This window comes from Lepus europaeus, chromosome 14 (assembly GCF_033115175.1).
Source record: "Lepus europaeus isolate LE1 chromosome 14, mLepTim1.pri, whole genome shotgun sequence".
Lineage (NCBI taxonomy): Eukaryota > Metazoa > Chordata > Mammalia > Lagomorpha > Leporidae > Lepus > Lepus europaeus.
This window is the reverse complement of record NC_084840.1, coordinates 63,311,318-63,330,410: the sequence shown is the minus strand read 5'-3', so window position 1 is coordinate 63,330,410 and position 19,093 is coordinate 63,311,318. Positions and strand designations below refer to the sequence as shown.

Genomic DNA, 19,093 nt, shown 5'->3' with positions numbered 1-19,093 from the left:
TTCTCTCCAGCGTGAGTCCTCTGATGTATAACAAGCGCCGAGTGATCACTGAGCAGGGTTTCTCTCCTGCACGAACGCGTGGCGTCTGCTGAGCCGCCATACTGAAGTAGGGGCTTGCCCGTGCTGCCCGCACTCGCATGGTTTCTCCCTGGTGTGAATTCTGTGCTGCTGGATGAGAGAGGCAAGCACTGGCTGAAGGCTGTCCCGCACTCGTTACACTCACAGGGCTTCTCTCCAGTGTGGATTGGCTGGCGCTTACTGAGGGCTGAACTGCCTTTGCATGTCTCCCCGCCTTCCTCACACTGGCAGGACCTCTCTCCGGGATGCATCCTCTGGTGTCGGATGAGAGGTGGCGAAGCAGAAGGTTTGCCCGCACTTGCGGCAGGTGGAGGGCTTCTCCCCAGTGTGCTCGGCTCGGGTGCTGGGTGAGGGACGAGCATTGGCTAAAGGCTTTCCTGTATTCTTTACACTTGCAGAGCTTCTCTCCGGTGTGGATTCTCTGGTGCTTACTCCGGGAAGACTGGGGAGGATCTTCGCGCAGATGTTAACACTTGTAGCATTGATGTGCTGTGTTAACCCCTAGTTGTTTAAACAGGATCCAGTACTGCTAGGAGCGGGGTTTCCTTCCTCTGGAAACAATTCCAGGCTTCTAGTATAAGTGATGATTTTAGATCAAGGTTTTTCCCAAGTTCAATGCTTTTAAAGCTCCTCTTTTTTTTTTTTTTTTTTTTTTTTTTTTTTTGACGGTAACTAATGCTTTCCTGAAAGTGTGTTCTTTTTGCCTTGTTGCTTCTCTAACCTGTTGTCATTTATATAGGAGTTTCTCAACATGAAGTCAAAGGACCATTTGTGAATTTTTTCATGCCTTCCTGGTTTTTTTTTTTCTTCAAGAACTCTGGTTGCAAACAAGCTTTCCATCCTAGACAGGTGCCTCGAGGCACTTCCTTTTTCACCAGCCAGTGGTCTGCTTGCTCTAATTGGGAGATGACCTTTGCTGGGAAAACAGGATCCCAAGGGAGAGCAGGTTGTTGCAGTTCTCCAACGTCCACCTCCTGGTACGAGCCTCTCTGGGTAGAGTCCAGGTGCAACCACTCAACCTGGCTGAAGAACATGGCCACGTTCCTGAATGTCACAGATCCCTGGGCCCCCTGTGACAGGGACACGAAGCCCTATGCCTCGTGAGAGGCAAGTTAACACCTAGTGTAGGGACATTTCTTCCTGCCATTGCCAAGCCCCAAACACCTACCTCTTTAAAAACAAATGTTATTGGGGCTGGCACTGCGGCGCAGCGCATTAAAGCCCAGGTCTAGGGGCCGACACTGTGGGTGCAGCAGGTGGGGCTGCCACCTGCAGTGCTGGCATCCCATATGGATGCTGATTCGAGTCCTGGCTACTCCACTTCCGATCCAGCTCTCTGCTATGGCCTGGGAAGGCAGTGGAAGATGCCTCAAGTCCGTAGGCCCCTGCTCCCATGTGGGAGACTTGGAGGAAGCTCCTGGCTCCTGATCAGCCTCAGCTCTGCCCATTGCGGTCATTTGGGAGTGAACCAGCAGATGGAAGACCTCTCTTTCTCTCTCTCTCTGGCTCTGCCTCTCTCTGTAATTTTCAAATAAACAAACAAAATGTTATTTTGGGAGGGTAGGGAGAGAGGGGGAGAGAGAGAGAGAAATGAGAATGACAACATGCTCCAACTTCTGGCTCATTCCCCAGATGCCCACAACAACCAAGGCTGGGCTGGGGTCCAAGCCGGGAGCCATCACCGCTGCCTCCCAGGGTCTGCATTAGCAGGAAGCAGGAGCCAGAGCTGAGGGTTGAAGCCAGGTACTCTGATCCGGGATATGGCCTTTGCAACCACCATCCTCACCACATCCTCCCCATGTCTATTTTCACTGAAGCATAAGGTGGGGAAGATGTGGCCGATGGGAAGGGAGAGAGGGCAGGGGAGCAGACTGACAGGGCTCTGCAGAGGCCCTGGTGTGGTGTGCAGAGCCGGCCCAGGTGTGTGGGCAGGGACATTCACACCACGCCGGTTGCTCTAGTTGTCTGATTATCCTTGGCAGCATTCAGCCTCTTGGGCTCAGATCTGGGGAGGTCTAGGGCTCCCTGGGGCTGGGTTTGCCTGGCCGTTCGAGCAAAGGAACGGGCGCAGGAGTGGAGGGTACCGAGAGGAAAATGATTTTCTTATGGAGCATGGCATTTAGGCTGGGTGAGAAGGGGCACGGAGCTGGAGCCGGCGACACAAAGGCTGACTTATTGGACTGGGGACCTCGAGGAGGAGTCGCTGGTTGCAGTGCAGGGCACCAGGGTGGGCAGGGAACTTAGTGGTCAGAAATGGTTTCCAGTAAGATTTTAGGATGGGTCAGAAGGTTACCGGGGATGCCAAGCTGCAGGTGTCAGGGCGTGGCTGAAGTGAAGAAATCTGGGGAGACAGACCCTTGACCGTGGCTCTGAATTCAAGACTATACCGCTGACCCTCGGGTGCGTGTGTGCATGCAGGAGGATGGGGCAGGGTGGGCGTTTGGTGCCGTAATGACTGCAGAGAGAGTAAAATGCTGAGGCTGGCTGGGGGGCAGGGTGTAGAGCTCACAGACGTCTCGGCAGGTGCAGGATTGTCCAGCACGAAGTATCCCTGCCCCAGATGGAAGGAGCACCTGAGATGAGAAACATGGGTCATCCGTGTGGATGAGAGGTCCCCGAGGATGATGCCGGGGAAGGGTGGGAGAGGTGGGAAGAGGGGGAGTGGCAGATGACAGAGAGCGGGGGAGGAGCCGGTAGAACTGGACCAGCACCTGTTTCCGCGGAGCTGCGGGTCTTGAAGGAAACTGAAGGTTTGGGAGCAGCAGTGGGAGGTAGAGGGACATAGAGGGAGCGGGCCTGAGAGGCGTGGGCATTGGGAACAATGGAGCCCAGCAGGGTGTTGGCCACTTGTCACTTACTGGGAGTTCCGGGGGTGGGGGGCGTGAAAGGAGGACTGGGCGTGCTGGCAGCTGAGGGCACGCATGGAGGGGCTGGGGCCAGTGCCTGGGACACCTGGGCCCTCAGTGACGACTGTGAGGCAGGTGTGGTGGTCTCACACCGAGATGCCGTGAAACGAAATCCAGAATCCTCAGTGCAGGGGTCAGGGCCTTCTATGTAACCGCTCCCTGTAGGGTTCAAGTTCATACTACATGTTTATTGGGGTGAGGGCTCCTTGAATAATTTCTCTGGATTGAGGCAAACCCAGTAACAAAACATGCGACTCACCTGGGGATCCTGCTAAGATACTGATTCTTTCAGTAGGTCTGGGGTGGGCCAGGGTTGTGCCATTCTGGAACACTCCATGCTGGAACGGAGAGTTAGAGTCTAGGACTGGCTAGATGCAAACACGGGCACTTCCTACGCCACTTGTGTGGTCCTGGATGGTATCACAGGCTGTCGTGAGAGCGAACGGAAGTCACGTGTGCAAAGTACCTGGCATGGTCCCGGGCCTGGAGCTGGGGCTCATCTCCCTTTATTTCTTCGCTTTGTCCTCTGAATGCACTACCCTTCAAGGTGAGGAGACAGCTTTCTCATAAGCGCGCTGTCACTGGTTTTTGCAGAACACCAATCGGCTGCCAGGGAGGCCGTGCTGGGGCGTTTCTGTGGCAGCCGCTAACTGAGCTCAGCAGAAGAGGAAGGCACGAGTTCCCTCTGGCAGCCCTGCCTCGTGCAGACCTCCTTATGTGACCAAAAACCCCACTCCCCGTTTGAGCGGCTGCTCACTGGCCACCTAGAGGGAGGGTCCCACGCAGACAGAATCACTTTTCTCTTCTGGTGCACTTGGAGGAGGACTGGTTGGTGGGTCCACCTGTTTACAAGCTAGAGGACAGCCTGTTGTAATGGCCAAGGCTTCGGCAGCAGTGAAGGGGGCCCAGGTACTAAATCCCACAGACTGCCTGGAGTTGGGGATGTGGCGAGGGGTCTGGCAGCCAGTGGCTTCCCCAGCTGGCCCACTAAGTAGCCCGCAGTCAGGACTGGGTCCCTGGGACCTCAAGCATGGCAGCTCCACTGCAGGCCCAACAGCAGGGCGGTGGCACTTTTTTTTTTTTTTTTCAAGATTTATTTATTTATTTGAAAGACAGTAACAGAGGCAGAGAGATGGATCTTCCATCTGCTGGTTCACTTCCCAAATGGCCGCAACAGTCAGAGCTGGGCCGATCTGAAGCCAGGAACCAGGAGCTTCTTCTGGGTCTTCCATGCGGGTATAGGGTCCCAAGGACTTAGGCCATCCTCTGCTGCTTTCCCGGGCCACAGCAGAGAGCTGGACTGGAAGAGAAGCAGCTGGGACTTGAACCAGTGTCCATATGGGATGCCAGCACTGCAGGCAGCGGCTTTACCAGCCACACCACAGCGCTGGCTCCTGAAGGGGACTCCTCTTAACTTTCTTTAGCCTTCCCTTTGGCCTTGGCAAGAAGGGAGCTTACTCAGGTTCCCAGGGTAGGGTCAAGGTTATTCCTTTCGGAGAAGGGAGCACAGGGATATGTCTGACAGGGCCCTGAGTTGTGAATCTGAAAGGAAATGCCTGTCATGAATTTACCTCGTGGAGAGCATGGCACGAGGCTGTTAAATGGAGCACAGATATTTGCAGTTAGAACAAGGCCATTATGTGGATGCAAGAACTTGGGGAGATGATGATGGGGAAAAACCCCAAAGATCACTACCACCAATATATCTGGCATCCTTTCTTGCAAGCAAGACCCTAACGCTGCTTTACCAGACCTGGAGTTGGTAACCACATCGTCTACCAGAAGTCTGTATTGGGGCCAGCCCTGTGGCGTTAATGGGTTAAGCTGGTGGACTGCCTGTGGCGCCAGCATCTTATATGGGTGCTTTCAGGTCCCAGCTGTTCCACTTCCAATCCAGCTCCCTGCTGATGCATCTGGGAACAGCAGCAGCAGATGACTCAAGTCCTTAGGTCCTGCCATTCACAGGGGAGACCCGGAAGAAGCTCCTGGCTCTGGTCTGGCCCAGCCTTTGCCATTGCGGCCATTTGAGGAATAAACCAGTGGACGGAGACCTCTCTCTGTCTCCTTCTCTATCTCTGCATTAAAAGAACAAACAAAAAGCAGTCTGTACAACACTGAGGGGAGGAGTTCTTTTTGGCTCCTATCCTTTAAAATTCTTCTTTGAAAGGGGTCGGGGAGAGAGGTTTATCTTTCATCCCGTGGGTCACTCTCCAAATGTCTACAACAGCTGGGGCTGGGCCAGGCTAAAAGCCAAGAGACTAAAAATCAGTCTGGTTCTCTCACATGGGTGGCAGGGACCCAAATACTGAGCCATTGCCTGTGCCTCCCAGGATGTGCACTGGCAGGAAGCTGGAATTGGAAACAACAGCTGGCACTTTGAACCCAGGCGCTCTGATAAGGGATGTGGCCAGACACCTGCCCCTGGCTCTTACCCTTGAGGTGAGGACAAAATGACTTGTCGATCATCCTTACTAGACAGTGGCTCGGCACTGACAGACCACAGACCACTGCCATTCATTTATTTACCACCACTTAACTCAAGAGAAGGCTGGAGATCGCACACAGCAGCAGAACAGGTTCACAGGAAATGAGGAGCCCAGTGTCTTTGGCTTCTGTGCTTGTGTGTGGTGACTCTGCACTCTCAGCGAAGGGGCCCTCTGGTTCTGCCCTGCTACCATTCCCCAGAGGCCTGGGCTGCACTGCGGCCTATGAGCAGGAGAGGAGTGTACGTGACCATAGGTGTGAATGTAAGAGAAAGACATGGCGGAGAGGAGCTAGCCATGTTCTTGCACAGCAGGTGGGATTCTTGGGTTTTGAAAATACCACCCCCTCCCTCACCCCCAACACACAAAACACAACAGTCGTCTCCTGAAAGTCAGAAAACACTAGACAACATTTCTTACAAAAGTATTTTTTTTAATAAACTGATGTATTTCAATGTTGCAACATGATAGCCCAATGCTATATCAAGGTAGCAAAAGTGAAGATTCCTGGTATTTGTATATAAACACTATGAATGACAGTACACTTGCATTCAACTGCACAAGAAATGATCTTCAGGTCCATGGAGCTCTCTGACAGCTTACACCTTTCCAACAGTGAAGACGGGTATGCATCAACGGAGCAGACAATCAAGTTTGGAGCTACTCTAAGACCACACTGAAGAAGAGGGGGTTATGATGGCAGTATGGCCAGCCTGCTGAACAAAACTTGAGTCTTTTAAACTTAAAAAGATGATCAAGAAAACACAGCATGGTCCAAAGTTAACAGAGTGTCCTACAGAAATGGAGTCATAAGAAAAAACACAGATCAGAACCCTGAAGCAGTGAATGTGCTTCTACCCGTTTTGTGGTGGGAAAATGTCACGGACACAGAGTCCTGGAGCTGTCTGTGGTGGTCAAACTCTGCATACACGCAATGCTGTCAGCTGATGGAAGCCAGAATCCCTGCTCTGGACAAATGCTGGTGATGCGTAACTTGCGCTATTGCTTGGGTCAGAGCTCTAATTGGCTGGAGTTCAGGCATCAAGTGCAGGCTCTGCAGGACTGTACCACCGCCTTCTGCAGACTCGCAAGTCACACTTTCCGAGGCTGACGCCCCTTTCTTGGGATTAAAATGAACCGAAAGGTATGTAAACCCCCTGTCACTACACTGCTGTCCAATCCACCATGAGGGGATGTTTCTCTTGGTTACAACAACAGAGTGTCTGACTCCATCGTATCACATGTATAATTAATGACTGGATTTTTGATACAAGACTTCTTAACAGAGATCAGGTTGAGAACTAGATCGTGTTCCTCCAAGGGCAAGAACAGCTGGGTAAGTGGTAATTAAATCCATTCTCAGTCTGAGCTGTAGAGAAGGACCTGTTTCTTCGTTTCTCAGACCAAGGTACAATTCGACTGCAAGGAACGTCATGTCCAGAATTTTGTCTGCTGATCGTTAGTATGGAACTGGACTTAGGCCGTTACCTATTTCTACTAGGACTCTACACTATTCTGAAATTCCAGATGCCGCAGATGAAACAACAAAATGACAACAAGGGCGTCTGTGTGCTGCGTTGCTGGGTCTGGGGAGGCACGGACACATATGTCCTGGCTGCTCACCACGGAGCGTCTGAGCAACAGCTGCTCCTGTGTGGCGGGAGTGCAGGCTGAAATGTACACTTGAATGGATTAGAAGAACTGTAATCCACTAGAGTACTGCAAAAAAAAATCCCAAGCCAACTGCATCAAACACTTTCCCCTAACCTGGCTGTTGGTGACAGGACTCTGTTTTTAGGGAATGGCTCACTGCCAGCGCCTTAGTGTTTTGTTCCCAAATCTCACTTTAGACCTGAACCAAGTCAACATTTCATAAAGGTCACACATTTCCTTCCTTCTAACATGTCTCTCAGAACAAGTGCTCTGCCCCAAAGAACTGAGAGTAATCTGTAAAGACTTTCCTCTCTGGAAACACAACAGTCAAAAAGCACAAATTAGGTGAAGTGGCTTCATTTTCCTCAGGCCAGTGCTTACAACCCAAGGTTGATTTTCCCTAGGAACAGGGTGTGCTTAAGTTGATAAAAGGAATCAAAATCAGCTTATGGAAAAGTTATAAATGTAGTTTACTAAAAGATATGTATCTTCACACAGAGCAATAGCAAACAATCCAATCTAAAAGTTTAAATAAATGTAAATAACTCTAAAACTAACAATATATATATATATATATAAAGCTGAATTCACTGCCTTTTTATGCACTTCATCCATATTTCACGTAGGACATTCATTCTTAAGGCAGAAAAGTGAATTTCACATGAAATGACTTGGTTCTTACATCCAAGGGTCACGCTGGGAGTAGACTTGGGCAGACAGATTCCTTGCTAACGAGGATTTATCTGCGATGACAACTTAAACAATCTTAGAGTATGTTATGTAAGAGACATACATTTGAGAGAACATAAAAGATGAATTTTTAAGATACAAAATAGGATTCTTCAACCAGAAGTCAATGAGACTAGGCATTCTATTGTGAGGTGAAACTACTCCCATAATAACTAATAACCTCTGACAGATTCTTTCTGATATGGTACATAAAAAGTAGGAAATATCAAAGAATAACCTTTTTGGGGTACTTTACTTAGGACTAGTTTTCAAGGTCTGGTATAAAAAGGTAGCCTGAATAGTTAAAAGCAGTTGAATGTCAACTCACACTGCTACTCAGAAGGCTACACTTAGGATATCCCTACCCCATCAACAAAACCCTGTGCAGGGAGGAAATAAGTATGTATCGGAATACAAATGAAGTTCCTCCCCAAACATGTGCAAAAACACTTGTCAGTTCCTAACAAGAATATCTGTAAGGAAAAACATCTAAGTATAGAACCCGAGGCATCGAAGCCAGACAGAAACAGGTATGCACCTCCCTGCCTAGGCGGACGGGGATTTGGGATGAAAGCGACCGTTCTGTGGGCACCACAGGAGTGTGCTACTCGGAGTGGGAGGGAGTGGGACAGAACTGGGCTGCACGTGTGCTCCCTCACCTCAGGCCGGTATCCCGGTGCCCACATGTTAACAAAATAAACAAACCCAACAAACAGTCCTTAAGCAGGTAATGCTGACTCTGACTGTGTGAAGTACACTGTGCCTATTATTTATGCCATAGCTCTGGCAATTGTCAGAAGTGTACAAAGATTGCCTGCCTAGTTTTCGAAGACATGAAGATTTTCTTCTTTCACGGTGGCAGGAGTCCATGCAAGATTTGTAAACAGCGATACAAAATACTGTAAACATAACTTAACAGAGCTCGTATAAAACAGAAGAAGTAAATCGAAATTTACAAGTGGGTAAAAAAATCAGAGGGCAGCTTCATACAAAGTTCTCCCTCCTGCGCCAAGTGATTTTTCTTTTTTTTTGATTACAAATATAATCCTGAGCTGAAAAACTGGGATTTGGGGGAGAGCCATCTTTGCATACAAAATATCCAAAGGACGCTTACTCTGTTTACTTTTCTCTAGTGATATTCACCTGCCAGAGACAGTTCTGAAGTGTGACTTTGGAGAGAATCTTCATAGCTTGGTGTGGCGCCCAGCTCTGGAGCCCGCCGCACTGCTTGCCATGGAAGCGGAGGCGGCGGCATCCTCTGCTTCCTCCAGTTCGTCCTGCAGCTCCTGGCTGACGCTAGACTGCAGGGCTGCTGGCGTGAGCCACTCCTTCGGGAGGCAACTCTGTAGAAAGGGTATGCAGGAGCTGAAGTAGGCAAGTCGATTGATCCAGCGAGGAATCTCTTTCCCACAAAGAATCTACAGAGGACAAAGAGTTCTGTGTTAGGTGAGAGGTTAGGGTAACCCGGTCCACTGGCAAGGCTTCAGGATGGTTGCTCTGGGCTTTTGAAAACAGGCAGCTCCTTAACTTAGGAGCCTGGGGCCCCTACCGTCAGCTCCTTTCCTTCCTTCCTTTGCTTACTGAAGAACCTTGTCAAACTGCTTGTTTTATAGATCAGTAAAAATAAGCTAATTCTACTGGGCTTCATTCTGTCTTTGATTCCTGAATTGCTTTGAGACACCTGTGGGAATACTCTGAACGCCGCGTAAGAAAAGATGGCTTTGTTAACGCAACATGCTGGCGGAGTAGCAGAAGGCCCAGGCAGCTGAAGCAGTGGGTTGTAGACGTTTCTCCGTTTTCATAGTCATTTCCATTTCCCCCCAGTCTCTAGGGCTCCTCTTCTCCCGGCCTACATTTCACCCCTTTACTTCCGTCCCTGACCCACTTGTTTCAAGGAAGCTCAGGGTGGCCCAGAAGGAAGTGTTTGCCCAAATTAAAACCTGGCTGTGGTTCCTTAGTAGAAGCAGGGCTGTGGTCTGAGCAAGCCATGGAAGCCTGGTTAAGCTTCAGTCTGAAACCCCAGTAGCACTAGAATCCCTCCGAACTGATGGTCTCCCAGTATTCGCCTGCTTCTCATCCTTGTGCCCACAACCCCTTTACTGCAGTCTTTCTAGTACGAACTTTACCTCTTATTGTCCTCTTCCCCTTCTCACACTGGGCTTGAGCTAAGCTCATGCTTCACTGCCGCTTTGGGGTTTTGCCTTCAGATTCATGGGATGTGGAAGGGCCATCTTAAGACATTGCACAGGGGCCAGCGCCGTGGCTCACTTGGTTAATCCTCCGCCTGTGGAGCCGGCATCCCATATGGGCACCAGGTTCTAGTTCCGGTTGCTCCTCTTCCAGTCCAGCTCTCTGCTGTGGCCCAGGAGGGCAGTGGAGGATGGCTCAAGTGCTTGGGCCTCTGCACCCGCATGGGAGACCAGGAAGAAGCACCTGGCTCCTGGTTTTGGATTGGTGCAGTGCCGGCCGTGGCGGCCATTTGGGGAGTGAACCAACAGAAGGAAGACCTTTCTGTCTCTTTATATCTCTACCCGTCAAATAAAAATAAAAACAAAACTGCACATCTTAGCCATTGACTTTGGAAAGAAACTTCAAAGATTTCATGTCTAAAAACAGGCTAAAATTTAAATAAGCTGGCATTTGTAATTATTTCTCTAACAATTTGGCCCTTTAAGTATGTCTCTGTCTTAACTGTATGGAAAGTGAAGTGGTTTTACTTGAGGGAAGGTAGCCTGTGCTTATCACTGTGGATTCACTAGCACCTGCCACAGTGCCTGGGGGCAGACAGGGAGGCAGATACCTAAAAATATTTGAAGAATGTGTTCATGAGCTAGATCTGGGACAAAAGCTAAGCAATGACTACATCATTCCCATTTATCTACTCTTAAAAACACCACTACAGAAATATTACATTTTATACCTGAGATATATTTAGGGGCATCTGCATATTTGGAGTTTAATCATTTAAGTGTTGATTAAGACTGTTCAAGTGAATGTACTAGCTGCTGTTAACTAGGCAGCAGCCATTTTCTCCATTTTTTAAAAAGGTTTTATTTGAAAGAATTACAGAGGGGGAGAGAAGTGGGAGTGAAGGGGAGGGGGAGGAGGAGGTCTTTCACCCGATGGTTCACGCCCTAATTGACTGCAACGGCCGGAGCTGTGCCGATCTGGAGCCAGGAGCCTCCTTCAGGTCTCCCACATGGGTGCAGGGGCCCAAGGACTTGGGTCATCTTCTGCTTTCCCAGGCCATAGCAGAGAGCTGGATGGGAAGTGGAGCAGCTGGGACTTGAACTGGCATCCATATGGGATGCTGGCGCTTCAGGCCAGGGCGTTAACCTGCTGCACCACAGCGCCAGCCCCTCCATTCTTTTTCAAAGTTCCAATTTTCCTCAGTAATCTACCCTCCTCCATACAGCCATGTGTCACAGGCACTAACTTCATCCCAGCTCCTGGGAATGTACCTTGATTAAAAAAAACAAAACTCTGTTTTAGGCTAAAGATTTATTTATTTGAAAGACAGAATTAGAGAAAGAGGTAGAGACAGAGAGAGAGGTCTTCCATCTGCTGGTTCACTCCCCAAATGGCTGCAACAGCTGGAGATGCGCCGATCTGAAGCCAGGAGCCAGGTGCTTCTGCCCAGTCTCCCATGTGGGTGCAGGGCCCAAGGACTTGGGCCATCTTCTGCTTTCTCAGACCACAGCAGAGAGCTGGATTGAAGAGGAGCAGCTGGAACTAGAACCGGTGCTCATATGGGATGTCAGTGCTGCAGGCGGAAGATTAACCTACTGTGCCATGGCGCCGGTTAGAACCGAGTTCTAAAATCTACAGCTACCTGTTTTTGTAGACAAAGCTGTACTGGAACAGAACCAAGCCACGTTGCTTACATACTGCTTAAGGCTCTTGGGCTACAGTAATACAGAATTGAGGCCATGGGTAGTCCACATGCCTCAAACCTTTACTGTTTGTGGCTCTTGTAACAAGTGTGCCAATTCTTAGGTCAAATCAATGTTTTTACAACTTTGCATCAAGACCCACTGATAAATCATTTAGCATTGCAATCTGAATCTTAAAAATGAAAGATTTTCCACAGTGAAGTAACTGTGATACCTGTTTTAGTTTTGCATGCATGTGTCCTTGTGTGTGCACAAACTGGGTCATAATAGGAAATGTATTTCTTACTGGGCTTCATTCTGTCTTTGATTCCTGAATTGCTAGTGGTGAAATCATATCTGGCTTATACGGTAAGAATGCTTTTGCATTTAAGCTTCAATCCAGCAATATGTATGTAATGACATACAGATAGTATTATTCAATGCAGCACTTTTTGTTAATAGCAGAAGACTAAACATAAAGTGTCATTAAAAGGAAACTGGTTGAATAGAATAGATATGGTACATCCACATGGGGACTACTCAGCTGAGAAATGAGGAATAAATATATTGCTATAAAACAAGCACCTGTACATAACAGTAAAGTAGCCCCCTCTTATCCCTGGTTTGTCTCCTGGAGTCGCAGTTACTTGAGGTCAACTGATGTCTGAAAATATTATCTCTCGATTCTTTCAAGACAGAAAAATCATTCACATATCACTGCTATTTTGGTTCTTGATCTCGATTAGTGTGCTAATTTATAAATTCATAAACTCTATCACAGGAAATGTATGTATAGGAAGAAGGCATCCAGGCAGACAGGGTTCAATACTAACCACGGTTTCAAGCAGACACTGGGGTCTTGGAACACATCCCTTCTGCATAAGGGGGCACTACTATACTGTTAAGTAACAAAAGTAAAGTGGAGAGAAGCATATACGGGATGTTTCTGGGCTATCGTGATGGTAGAGGCCCAGAAACAATTGCTATAGACATTCCAGTTCTAAGAGAAAATGGAAAGAAAGGAGGTGCAAGTCCCAAGCAATCCAATGACGGAAATGCAATGGGGCAACCTCCACGAGGTTCCAAGGCCTGGGAGTAAGCTTTGTGGCCTTCCTTCTGCCCTCTGGGTCCTTGATTATGTTCTTGGAGTTATCCTTCCTTTTTCTCCAGCCTGTTGAATTTTGGAAGTCCAAAGTCTTATTTCATGTTGTCCTTTCTGTCCCTTTCAGTCTAAGCTGGTAGTGTTTCTGCTAATATAAAATTCTCAAAAACACTGTGATATCCACTCCATGAGACCAGGGGTTCCTCCAGAGTTTCCTGGGTAATCCCAGCTCTAGTTCTGCTTTCTGCTGAGACGGTCAAGGGGATCCATGAGTCACACTTGATCTCTTCAGCATACCCAGCCCGTCCTACCCTGGTCTTTCTGTCTGTGGCATGCTTTCCTAACAGCGAAGCTCCTAATTTTAGCACCGTCTGTGCTTTGGATAGGCTGAGAAAGTACCAGTTCATCACACACTGATTCATTCTTTTGCTCAACAGTTCTCTCATTGTTCTTTTCACATTTTACCACAAGCTGCAAGAAAGCAGACTGCACCTTCGGCACTTTTCTTGAAAATCCCTAGAGGGGCCGGCATTGTGGTGCAGAAGGGTGAGCTGCCCTGCAAGTCCGGCACCCACGTCAGAGGGCCAGGTCAGTCCTGCTGCTCTGCTTCCGATCCTGCCATCGGCCTGGCCCAGATCTGGCTGTTGAGGCCAATCAGCGAGTGAACTAGCAGATAGAGGATCTCTCTGTCCATTGCTCTGCCTTTCAAATAAATGTCTTTTGTTAAAAATTGACAATCTCCAAAACTAGGCATTTAAGTTTATTACTTAGAATTTTTGCTTTCCATATAACTGTAGGAGGTGATTCAGTTAAGCCTCTGCTACTATATATCAAAGACTTCCTTTTATCCAGTTTCCAATAACACATTCCTCATTTCCCTTGGAATCCTGGCTAGTATTACATTTAATTCCCCATAAAAATGCACAAGCATTACATGTTCATTTAAAAAAACCCAAATTCTATATTTCTACTAACAATTCTATTCAGCTCATGTTGGCCTTTCCTATTAAACCCCTCAAAATCATTCCAACCTTTATCACCGAATTCCAAAGGCACTGCTACCATTTTAGGTATTTGTGTTAGGAGCACCCAGCATCTGGATACCAGTGTCTGTACTGACTTGGAAATCAGTGGAAACTTGGTGGTTTCAAGTATTGCACGTTTATTCTTACATCTCTAGAGGTCCAAGGAGGAGGGCCAGACTTGGGCCATCTTCTACTGTTTTTCCAGGCCATAGCAGAGAGCTGGATTGGAAGTGGAGCAGCCGGGACTAGAACTGGCGCCCATATGGGATGCTAGTGTTTCAGGCCAGGGCATTAACCCGCTGCACCACAGTGCTGGCCCCTATACTTGTTTTTTTATATTAGACTGTGGTACCATGGAAAGATTTTATGTACATATGTATAAAACAAAACTAAAAACGCAGTTTCTTTGGAAAAGATAAAGGAACCTAACTGTATGGAGTTGGTGGTATAACCCACATAGAAATTAATTTTTCCAGTTAACTGTAGAATACAGTTTGACATTCCACATTATACCATACCCTAAAGATAGAAAGAACTACCAAAAAATTCACCTTTCCCATGATCATATTGCTGGTTGTGGTGACACAATTACTGTAAAGTTGTTTTAGGTAAAGAGGGGTTTAAAAAGAGTAATTATTTATTTATTTTTGACAGGCAGAGTGGACAGTGAGAGAGAGACAGAGAGAAAGGTCTTCCTTTGCTGTTGATTCACCCTCCAATGGCTGCTGCGGCTGGCACACCGCGCTGATCCGAAGGCAGAAGCCAGGTGCTTCTCCTGGTCTCCCATCAGGTGCAAGGCCCAAGCACTTGGGCCATCCTCCACTGCACTCCCGGGCCATAGCAGAGAGCTGGCATGGAAGAGGAGCAACCGGGACAGAATCCACCCCAACCGGGACTAGAACCCAGTGTGCCAGCGCCGCAGGTGGAGGATTAGCCTATTGAGCTGCGGCGCTGGCCTATATTATTGTTAAGATTGGGGATTTTTAACTTAAGATTTAGGTGTTATATTGATGAGGTTAAGCACAACTTGCAGCCTGAATCTGTAGTAGAAATATCACCATGAACCTGTAAAAACATCCTAGTTGTACCCACTGGGAGGACAAAAATCTAGAAATAATCACCAATTTAGTAGTAATGAGCAACCCTAATATCCAGATAAGGTGTCTCATGTTTTCTGTTTGGAACCAACCAACCAGTTCTGAAAAAGGAAATACATAGATGAGTTGAATATCTTGTGACATCAGAAAACAAAGAGGCTATCAAAGATTATTGTGACCAATTCAAAAGATTCAGGACGTAACCTGAAGAGGTTCTCATTGATCAAAAATGAGACAAGAATAGTAACTGCACTGAAATGAAACATACAGTATTTTGAAATGGGAAGATGGGAAATTCAGTATATTAAATTTCTAAAAATGGAAAAGACAAAACTGGTCATCTGTAGAGAATGCTAGGCAACTGTCAGAGGTTCTTAAGGCCATTTCCAGGTTTGACTGATTTGCTTAGAGGACACTCAGAACTCGGCGTGTAGTTGTATTCATGGATAGGATTTACTACAGTGAAAGGATATAAAAATTAGGGGAAAACTGGGCGAGGTCTGGAGTACCTTCCATGTTACCAACCAGTCTGAGAAATCAGTTGAGTCTTTGTCTTTGAGGCACAGTGAAGGCAGTCAGCTCCAGGTGTGTTTGTCCAAGACATCGGGTTAACAGCCCCTCGTGTGTGGCTGGCACCTGCGAGTGGTACGTGTGGTACGTGTGGGAAGTGTGGGAGCTGAGGCTGCTCCTGGCTGTGTCATGGCCAGCACGGTCAGCTGTGAGCAGAGGCTCAGCAGCCTGTTTGTGTGCAAAATGCTTGCAGCAGCTTCAGAAGGTGGCACAGGCAGTTCTTTAGGAAGAGCAGAGAGGCAATATTGAAAAACAAATGTTCGGTATTTGAAAAATAAATCCTCCTCCTCCTCCTCTGAACCTTCCCAAGGGCAAGAGTTTGTTTGTTATCATTACAAAATCACTATGTCCCACTGAGCTCACTTCACATTTTACAAATTTTCGCCCACTCTCATCTGGAAGGGACGTGCTGAATAGGGACAACAGGAAAATATTTTTTATGTAACTTAACCAGAAAGACATTTCATGTAGGACTTGGCTCGGAGTAATCTTCAGTTTTCAGAAAAAAAAAAAAAAAAAAAAAAAAAAAAAAAAAAAAAAAACCAAAAACCAAAAAAAATTGTAGAACCACTTACTCTTTTCATTCTGATCATTTATCTAGTGGCAGGTCTATAAAATAAATCATTCCATTTCTGGGGATAGCTGTATGTAGTACTCAAGCTGCCTTAAAGGGTGTGTGCACCAGGAGAAATGTCAGGGAGCGGAGCTAGGCCATCAGTCAACTGTTGCACACTGCCACCAATAGAAGAAGTCCTAAGTCTACTGCAGTGGCACTGCCTTGGGACAGTGTGGGAAGTGAGGTCCATCGGGAGCAGGGATGGGGTCACAGTCCTGGTGATGTGCTTTCCCCCAACTTGTAGCTTTTGGCAATAATCACAAATGAGGAACGCAATTCGTCCCTGCATCAGATGTAGAGACGTGATCGGCGCTTGATTTCAGGTGGTCCCACAGAGAAGTTGTTCTTGTATAAGTCCTGTTTCCTGAGCCTTTTAGCTGCTTTCAGTGCAACTCAGCTTGTGGTGAGCCAGAACAGTGTGTGGTAGACAATGTCAGGTTTTCGCTTAAGATTCAAGCCCAGCAATTAGGATTTGTGAATTCGAGATTCTATAAAAAGCCAGGGTCTTTTCTTTGGCAGCACAAAAGCTGTGATGTTGGAGGGCCAGACAGCCATGTTCCCAAGTTCAAGTGGCAAGCAAAGCTTTCCTAAGCCCTTTCCAAAGCCCACTCAAAAATGTGCATGTCGAGTTGGGTAATCACCAGCCTCTGCGGGTCAGACATCTGATTTTACAAGGGCTCATTAGCAACTAAAAACTGCTTTCCAAAACTTTAAAAGCGTGTTTCCATCTGGAGATTGCTTTTCTTTTTATGTTGTCTCCCCTTTCCCCACAGGCTCCAACAGGCAAAAATCACAGTAAAAACCATCAATTACAGAGACTTATTTTAATACTCGGAGGACTTAAACTACCCACCCTACCAAAGTAAAAGCAGGTAAGTTGTGTCCACTTTTGCAGCACTCCCTGAGATGACCCTGTAGCATCTCTAAATTACAAGCATAAAATATTCTGGATCAGTTCCTATCGTACATCCATAGATGCGACAGCCACAAAATACAAAGCCGTCAGAGAATTCCCTCCTTTCATTCCTCACTGCAGAGGGGTTCAAACCCTCAGTAGTAAATTTAGCACTTAAAGGTTTAACATTGCAGCTCCTGGGAAGATCCTGGTTGAAATGGGGGTGGGAACGGGCTGGGGTAGACTTGGTAGCAGCCAGGCTAAAGAAAGGCACTTTGCTCCAGCCCTGGGAACTGATTCAACACTCCTCCTTCCTATTTTTAAGGAGTAAACAAGACAAATGTTTAACATTTTTTGGCCAAACTAAGTTCATCTTTGGGAATTTTTGGGCTTCCTACCTTGAATGAACAGAAACCAAAGGTATCACTGGGCTGTACTTTTTTTGCCCCTCTCGTTAGCCAGCATAGCCAAAAGTAGCCAAGGGATTCAGTGAGTCAGCTCTCCTGGAGCTGAATCTATCATTTGGAAATTCCACAGTAACTTTTACCTCTCACAAAAAGACCACAGCTCAGCTTATATTTCATATCATGGGTGACTCCACAGGCACCAGCGTTCCCCATACTCCCTTCCCCTTCAACCTTTCTTTTCTCAAACAGTCCTTTTGCCATGTTTCAGTGAGTCAGGAGTCTCTAAGACACCCCCATGCCCTCCCCCACTGCCCGGGTTTGGTGATTGACCAGGACTAGGACCCAACAGATATTAGCTTGTAAGTGTTCTCATGGTAACCAAACTATATATTAACAAAATCAGCCAAGGGAAAAGGTATATGGGACTTCGTTTGAAGGAAGTCAACTGCCAGTTTTAAGGGTTCCTCCCCCCAAGAGGAGTCACACAGGACATCCTAATTTCTCTGTACTCAAGATTGTCTGGTCATGCAGTTGTGTTCTGGCTGGAATGCACCAAAAATCTAGATTTTCAGACTTAGGTGTTTCACCTAAGTCAGATTATCTGCACAAACAGGTGCACAGTGAACCGCTCTTGTCAGTTCCAGGGACCGTGAGAGGTCTTGGAAATCTCCAGTTCCCAGATGCCAGCTGCAGGACAACCATGGAGGGAGGCCTTTCTATGGACAGCAGTTTCAGCTCTTTTCTCCATAGGAATCCATGCACTGTTTGCAAACCAGTAAGCAAAGGCAAAGAATCAAGCATCTATCTCACCTTTTCCATCTATACTGTCCCTCAGGTAATTGGCTATATGGGACTTTGTTTAGATTCTCATTCAAAATGACAACTGGGGAAATCTGGACATTGTTTATATGGATAATATTAAGGAATGAATGTTAATTTTTTAGGTGTGATAGAATGTTGTGGCTCTGTTAAACAATTTACCTCTTAAAGCTGTGGCATGAAATATAACTGAAATTAAATGGTACCTGGGATGTGTTTAAAATAATCTGGGAAGGGGCTGGTATTTCAGAGTGAAACAAGGTTAGCCATGAGCTGGTAATTTTCGTATGCAAGTGATAGGTAAAAAGGGCTCATCATACAAGCCTCTCTACTTCTATACAGGTTTTACATTTTCCACTGAAAGTATTAAAGAATTCAGATTAGACCAACTGCATTTAGTCATGGTATGACAGTCGTTTGGCTGCTGATTTAGAATTGGGCATCTGATCCAATTCTTGCTATGAAACATGGCCTGCTTTTGGAAGGGAAGGCAAAAAGGGAGGTCCTTTGAAAAAGCTTCGCTGTTTTAACAGAGCCAGAGGGAGAGGCACTTTTCTTCCTTCCTCTGGATGCTGCACGTAAAATTGCAGCAGCTATGTGAAATCCACAAAGGGAGCTAGTCTGAGGGCAGGGTCGACATCCTAAGGATGACAATTTGAGAGAGATGAAAAGACCTCAGGCCCCTGATGCCACACACTGTTGAGACACTGACCACACTGACAGGGAAGCCTCTGGATTCCCGTTACTCTGGATTTCCTGTTTTGTGAGACAATTATGTTGCTTCATTGTTCAAGCCAATTTGAATGAATCCAATGGATGTAACTTGTGGAGGCGGGAAACT

At 47.1% G+C, this 19,093-nt stretch overlaps 1 protein-coding gene across 1 annotated transcript in view; it reads right to left on the bottom strand.

Annotated features, from left to right (window-relative positions):
- Positions 1-5,896: 5,896 nt before the first annotated feature.
- The window catches only part of DESI2 (desumoylating isopeptidase 2), a 77,690-nt gene continuing 64,493 nt past the window's right edge, over positions 5,897-19,093 (bottom strand). The window contains exon 5 of the mRNA XM_062210722.1: positions 5,897-9,267. Within this exon, the coding sequence (XP_062066706.1) occupies positions 9,034-9,267 (234 nt within the window). The 3' untranslated portion in view covers positions 5,897-9,033. The remainder of the gene's footprint in view (positions 9,268-19,093) is intronic.